This window comes from Puntigrus tetrazona, chromosome 7, assembly GCF_018831695.1.
Source record: "Puntigrus tetrazona isolate hp1 chromosome 7, ASM1883169v1, whole genome shotgun sequence".
Taxonomy (NCBI): domain Eukaryota; kingdom Metazoa; phylum Chordata; class Actinopteri; order Cypriniformes; family Cyprinidae; genus Puntigrus; species Puntigrus tetrazona.
The window spans coordinates 39578951-39586450 of NC_056705.1; the positions used below are offsets into that span (position 1 = coordinate 39578951).

Below are 7500 nucleotides of genomic sequence, written 5' to 3' on the forward strand. Positions count from 1 at the left end.
CAAAAAATTCAACTCGAAGTTGCAAAGCCATATTTACACGTACACCCTTTGGTCATGATTGGCAGGATTGCAACAAGAGTGAGTTCTTGAAAGCAACAAACGTACAAAGCATGAACAAAATGGTGCCTCTGTCAACGGTGGTTATTTCATCCATGTTTTGATTTTTAATAACGAACAGGTTGGTACTCATTCTTCTAGTTTACAGTCGTGGTCATCACTGTTAGTCATTAGTTTTGGGGGATTCACTAGCACATTTAAACACCGTTATCACTGGCTTCCAGTGTGTATGTGGCTTAGATGTAACATACACACTACTGCAGATTTTGATTAATAAGTTTCATTTCATTTGATTTGGATGTCTCTTCCTTTCTGTCTTCAGTTGTACACCTATATAGTTATACTTTGTTTTCAGTGCCACTTTACCACTAACAACAACTGGCTTTGACTGTTCAGGTACTTTCCATGAATAAGGCACGGTTAGTGTCCCATCACTGGGGTAAATTAGGGGTCCCAAAGACGGACAGGTGGTGCTGGGGAGGAGGAGAGCTGTGTAAATAAGAGATTTATTAGCTTTGAATATATTGCTTTAATTATGGTATCTCAGTGTCCTATTTTTAGGGGAAATACAGCATTCGGTCGCAGTAATGATAGACACGATCAGACAGACAGGTGGTGCTGGGGAGGAGGAGGGCTAAGAAAAGAGATTTATTCTAATTAAACATTATATTGCTTTTATACTACTGTTTTCAGTTAAATCAAACGGATATTGCATCGCAAATCAGATATTTAACCTCTTAACTGTTATGATTAGACGGTCGGCACTCCAACGTTTTAGTAAGAATCGTATATTAGATGTGGTTTGAAATCTCAACACTCAATGCATCCTGTAAAAAAACATTTGAAATCAGACATTGCATTTTCACGGAAATGGCATTTTAAAACCTTTCAGTTGTCACCTCCCCTTAGTGGGTGGGGTCTAGTGTCGTATTACAAGATTTACCACAGTATTTCTAAACTTGACAAAATATTTAGTTGGAATATTCAATGTTTTGTAATTGGTGGTAGAAGTAATATTGCGAAAAAGGATGGATTTTTGGCACAACGAACTAAATCTCACTGTTACCTTGTTTTTTGACTTCAAATTTGAAATATTAGATTTTATGGCAATTTTAGATTCTAAAATATTTTGTAACTCGATTTTACATACCTAGGCCAACATTTGAAGTGGATCAAAAAACGTTCCAAATGCTTTTGCTTCGGCCAAAAGAGGTTTCGAAAGGTCGACAGTTAAGAGGTTAAACCGTGTTTAGACACGTCCCGAACATTTACTGCAATAGAAAACGTCTCGACCACCTGATGGCGAATTTCAACTTTTTTTTTTAATGGGGGGTATCTCTTATTTTTCACTTTGTATGTATGCTTATTTGCAAGTTCTTTTAAGCGTTTCCGACTCCGTTTCGCGCGACAATCATGGCAAGTACCTTCAAAGGTTTTGGAGAACACGTAACTGAAACTTCACGTGATTTCGTGTGTAGGATCTTTTGGGTGGATGCGCACTTGGACCGCATAGAAAGTTCAGACTTGAATGGCAAACTGCGTCAAAATCTCATCAGCCCCGTATCACACCCGTTTGCCCTCACGCAGGTACCTTTCCATATCTGATCCTCACCCTCACTTAATCTATCACTCACCTGCACCTTCATCACCCTCCGCTCCACTGACCCGTCCTCTTTCACTTATGTCTCTGCATTTATAACCTTAGCATGTTGTTCTCTTCCTTTGCATCTCTCCATTTTCTGACCCTCCTTTTTCTTCCCATCTTTCCTTCCCTCCCCCTTTTTTTTACCCCCTTTCTTTGTCCCCAGTTGAAACCGGTATACTCTCCTTTAACTCCTTTTTCCCGAATCTCACAGCAAGACCGCTGGATTTACTGGACGGACTGGCAGACCAAGTCTATTCAGCGAGTAGATAAGCATACAGGTCGTAGTAAGGAAACTGTGCTGGCTAATGTAGAGGGCCTCATGGACATCATAGTGGTGTCGCCACAAAGACAGACCGGTAAGACTGACTTGTTGAGACTCAACTCAACTCAACTTAATAATTATTATTAAAGCAAGCCACTACAGGTAAATGGAGAGTAAACTGATAACTAATACTTCTCTGTTTGATTCATTGCGTTTGTATCAAATGATTAAACATGCAATTGGTGCATTATGTGATTAAACCTGGCTTTATTTATATTCTTGAAATTAGTCCATATTTAGATATATCTATATATCACTTGGATATCCTGTTTAATAATTAAACGAGAAATATAATATAATTAGTGCAGTCAAATTATTGTTCGCTATTAATCACATCCAAAATAAGTTTGTGTGATTTGTGGTGTGTGTGTGTGTGTGTGTGTGTGTGTATATATATATATACAGACGTGGACTGTGTGTCTAATGAAAGAAAAAGTCACAATGGTCATAACTTATAAATTTAATATAAATAAAAATTTTAAATGTTATGAAAGTCATAATTTTTCATCCATGCTTCAACAGAATTATTTAAAAAAATAAACTCACGAAACAGGCATGGACAAAAAACCCTAAAAACACTTATTTTGACCAAAGGACATGTTAATTAAGGTGTGTCCACTAATTAGCATCACAGGTGTCTAAACCTAATCAGCCATTGGGCCTATATATATATATAATCACTGTGTTGTTTGGTGATATGTGTTTACACTGCATGGACCAGAGGAAGCAAAGGAAAGAGTTGTCTCAAGAGATCAGAAAAAAATTATAGACAAGCATATATAAATATATATATATATATATATATATATATATATATAGTATATATATATTTATATATGGGATATAGCCAACCTATGGATATATAGGAGGAAAATTGATGACAAATCTAAGAGACGGATAATTTTAACAAATATATAAAGACTTTATTTCAAGGTGACAAACTTTTAATTCTTTGTCAGATCGCACCATCCGTCGTTGTTTGAGCCAAAGTGGACTACATGGGAGACGACCAAGGAGGACACCATTGTTGAAAAATATCAAAAAAAAAGACTGGAATATGCCAAACTACATTTGACACAACAAATTCAGGAGCTCATTTGAGACAAAAGTTCATCATTTTCTGTTCATTAAAGAAAATGTCCAGTGAAACATGGAGGACTCTGTTATGTTCTGGTGCTTTTATATGTCTTATTGTGAAGGGTACAAGTCAAACTGTGACTATAATCAGAGAAATTATAGCGTGTCAGAAAGCTTGGTCTCAGTGCGCTTATCATTGTGTGTTTTGGTAATATGACCCAAAACACACCGTGAATGGCTGATGACTGAAAGTGGCCTTCTATGAGCCCTGACCTCAATCCTTTGCATCTTTCTAGGAGCTGAATCATGCAGTCTGGAAAAGGCACCCTTCAAACTGGACACTGGAGCAGTTTGCTCATGAGGAGGGGCAAAATACCTGCTGAGAGGTGCAGAAGTCTCATTGACAGTTACAGGAAGCGTTTGATTGCAGTGATTGCCTCAAAAAGTGTATTAAGTTAGTCCATCATTTTTGTCCAGGTCTGTTTCATGAGTTTATTTTTTTACCTTGTTGAAGCATGGTTGAAAAACAGTGTCTGACTTTCGTTGGTTAACATTTATAGAATTTTAATTACTTTTGTCAGGTTGAACCATATAGTTTTTTTTTCATTGACTAAAGGGTACAACCTCAATGCATTGTAGTATATATATATATATATATATTTAATTTTTTTATATAATAAAAATATAGACATTGAGATACATACTGTGTGTTTTATATATAAATTTAATATTTTATATTTTATATTATATAATAAATATATACAGAACACACACACGCAAACAAAAACTTTTATTTATTTGAATGTGATTAATTGTTTGATAGCACTAAATACATACACATATATATATATATAATGTATGTGTATGTATTTAGCCTTAATTAAAAATATATATATATATATTATATATATATATATTATAATATATATATAATTTTTTAATTAATATATTTATTATTATTTTTTTAATTCTTTCCCAACACTTTTTAGTTCCCACACATTTAGTTTTTTTCCAAATTTCCAAAACAAAACATTAATTTCTCACAACAAATTCAGGAGCTCATTTGAAGAGAAGTTCATCATTTTCTTTCATTAAAGAAAATGTCCAGAAGATGACTCACTGGTCTTTTATATGCTTATTTGAAAGCTAAGTCAAACTGTGCATAATCAAGTTTTATCACGTGTGGATGTGCTTATCATTGTGTGTTTTGGTAATATCAGCGTGTGTGATGATGAAGACACGTAAGATTTGCTGTCTTTCTAGGAACTAATCACTGCGGTGTGAATAACGGGGGCTGCACACACTTGTGTCTTGCGCGGGGGAACAGTTTTGTGTGTGCGTGTCCAGACGAGCCCGACGGCAGACCTTGCTATATATAGTATAACACGCATATATATTGATAAACTATGATATTTGAATATATTTACTTTACATTTACTAGTTCAACCTCAATGCATTGTAGTATTATTTCTGTATGTTTAGTGTATTTAATAATATCTAATATATTAGCTCTTCTAATGTGCTTTTATTAATTTCATTTTATTTTAATTAAACAAAGTGAATATTTATGTATATTTGCATGCCTTCGTTACTTTCAGTTTCAGTTCATTATAAACCTTTTTATAATAACAAATAAATAATTCTTACATATTTATTTTGCATATATATATAAATATATATATAAATTCTATTTATATATTAGAAATATCTATATATATATATATCATTTAGATATATGCAAGTATATTAATATATATATATCTTTATAAAGGTTATTATATATAAATGTTATATATTTAATATATTAATTTATATATATATATATATATATATATATATATATATATATATATATATATATATATATATATTATTATTTTTTTTTTTTTACATTTTATGCAGTGAGTGCAACACTGATTATCATATATGCATGAGTCAGATTTTGGCCTATATAAGCATTTTTCCATTGCAAGTAAGAAACACTGTAAACCGAGTCTGTAATATTTGAATTCTGTGTCTGGACCAGTCTCCGGTTACATTCCCACGGCACCCGAGAAAGACTCCAAAGGCACTCAGGTCCCCAAAAAACACCCCACAGAGAAACCTCATCAGGGCCTGTCGAGGGACAAGTAAGTCCACCACGGCCGTTCAATCTTTACCAACTAAGTGAAATACTGTCAGTAAACTCCATTTTTCTCCTCACAGTTGTACTGATCTAGAGGACTGCATCCAGAACAATGTGGTGTCTGCACCTCGCGGTAAATAATCCCAACTCTGATTTTGCATAAGAGTAAATCGAGCATGAACTGACCCGCCTGCTCTTCTCCGCATGAAGACGAGAGCCCTCACATCAGCTACGTGATCGGTGGAGCTCTGTCGATCCTGGCCATCCTGATACTCATCGCCGCCTTCATCATTTACAGGTGAGCTTTACCAGAGCGTCACTTTTCCTCGGCCGCTCGGCATAAATACTTGACTGTGTCGTTCTCGTTCGCTTTCAAGGCACAAGAAGTTCAAGTTTGCCGATCCGGGAGTGAGCAACCTGACCTACAGCAACCCTTCGTACAGGACGTCAACACAAGAGGTTAAAATAGAGACGGCGCAGAAGCCCGCCGTGAACAACCAGCTGCGATATAAAAAAGAGGTATCGTTTAGCGCGTTTGCTTTCGAGTCGTATAGATGCGCTGTCGTTAGCCACGACTGAGATACAGCTGTTCTCATCAAGACCAGTTGGCTTTTACATTTATATTTTTCCGTGAGTCTCGGATCGCGCTCATCCTTTTTTTTTTTTTTCCCATGACAGCTCAATCATCCTTACAACTCCCTTTCTCCTTTCATCTTTTGACATCCCCCTTTTATTTTCGTCAGAATGGCAGACAAGGTAGTTCAACAAATTGGGAAAACACTGCTTCCCGTATTTAAAGCCGGCCGTGTGATTGTGACCGACCGCTCGACCTCAAACCCAGCACCTTTTCCCTTCTTGCATGCAATCGATTTATGCATTAGAGTTTAAAACGATAATAGAGTTAAAGCGTAGTTTCTGCCTGAGCTTGCATGGATTGCCTGTGAAGTGCAGTGTTTGTTTTTTGAGTGTCATGAATGGAAGTGCTGTACGATTTATTATTTTATTTTATTTTTTTAAATCAGCATTAAGTTCCCCAACCGGTCAGTGCATCACTTTATAGAAGTAAACGGGTTGTGAGTGCAGTTTGACTCTATTCTAATTCTATGCGTTAACATTAGTGATAAAGAAGTGTGCTTAATTGTATTGGATAGAATGCGCATGTGAACTGAAGTGTAATTTTTATTGTTGTTCAGTCTTAAATTTAATTTACATTTCAGCTTCATCGTATCATAAACGCGTAGGTTCAACCGACCATAAACTTTTAATTCTGACGGCACCCATTCACCGCTGAGGGGCGTTGCAGGGCTCGATCCTCTGCGGTGAATGGGTGCCGTCAGAATGAGAGTCGATAAAAACATCACAATAACACACAGCGCTCCAGTCCGGCAGTTAACGTCTGGAGACTCGAAAAACTCGTTCGTGAGAAACAAATCCATCATTAAACGTTATAACTAAAATACGATCAGTGCAGGTTTCTTTCCTGATTAGGAGGAAATGACCTTTTCTCTGGAGAAATCAATATAATGGATATTTTAGCCAAAAGCGATTGCTTCAAATTGAAAACATCTTTATATATTTTTTTTTTCCTAAAAACATGCAATTCTTTGCTTGGCGTGACATTAATCGATAGACTGGAGCGGTGTATTGTGTTTTTGAGATTCTGACGGCACCCATTCCCTGCAGAGGAAGTGATGTAATGCTACATTTCTCCAAATTTGATGAAGAAACAAATTGATCTCAATCTTGGATGACCTGAGAGTGACTACATTTTTCATTTTTCAGTTATTAGTAACTATTAAGTGGCTCTAAATTTCAATTAATTGTATTTAACTTAAATATAAATGACCTCTCTTTAAACATTAAGTTATTTAACATGCAGTTTAGTGTCTGAAAACATTGCATGCGTTTTACACTTGTACATGTTCTTTTATATAATTGCATTATTTTGTACTCTTTTTGTTTGCTAAAGTGCACTTCTACTAACGTCAGTCATATCAAAATTTATTCAGACACCTTTAGCTCTTTTCACATCGTCCGTTTATTAGCTATAGTATCGGAAACGGTTATAAAAAATGGCAAGTTAAACCGTGTCCGAAGCAAATTCCTCTTGATAAAGTCTGATAACTTTTAATAGAACGATATGCAATGAATTAAGTTGAATAGCTGCCATCGGTTACACTTAAGTGCACCGTTAGACCAGTTTAGTTCAGCCAGTTAGCAAGCAATGCTTAATTTCGTTCAGTCTGTGGTCACGTTAGCGATTAAAGGAAAGCT

The 7500-nt window shown here is 35.6% G+C and overlaps 1 protein-coding gene across 3 annotated transcripts in view; it reads left to right on the forward strand.

Moving 5' to 3' along the window:
* lrp4 (low density lipoprotein receptor-related protein 4) overlaps positions 1 to 7500 on the forward strand; it is a 73923-nt gene that overhangs the window by 65845 nt on the left and 578 nt on the right. The window contains exons 31-38 of one of the 3 annotated variants that reach the window (XM_043245689.1): positions 1536 to 1644; positions 1866 to 2058; positions 4365 to 4475; positions 5125 to 5230; positions 5307 to 5359; positions 5437 to 5524; positions 5604 to 5745; positions 5905 to 5982. In XM_043245689.1, the coding sequence (XP_043101624.1) occupies positions 1536 to 1644; positions 1866 to 2058; positions 4365 to 4475; positions 5125 to 5230; positions 5307 to 5359; positions 5437 to 5524; positions 5604 to 5745; positions 5905 to 5946 (844 nt within the window). In that variant the 3' untranslated portion in view covers positions 5947 to 5982. The remainder of the gene's footprint in view (positions 1 to 1535; positions 1645 to 1865; positions 2059 to 4364; positions 4476 to 5124; positions 5231 to 5306; positions 5360 to 5436; positions 5525 to 5603; positions 5746 to 5904; positions 5983 to 7500) is intronic. The other 2 variants (XM_043245687.1, XM_043245688.1) reach the window with 2 other exon arrangements.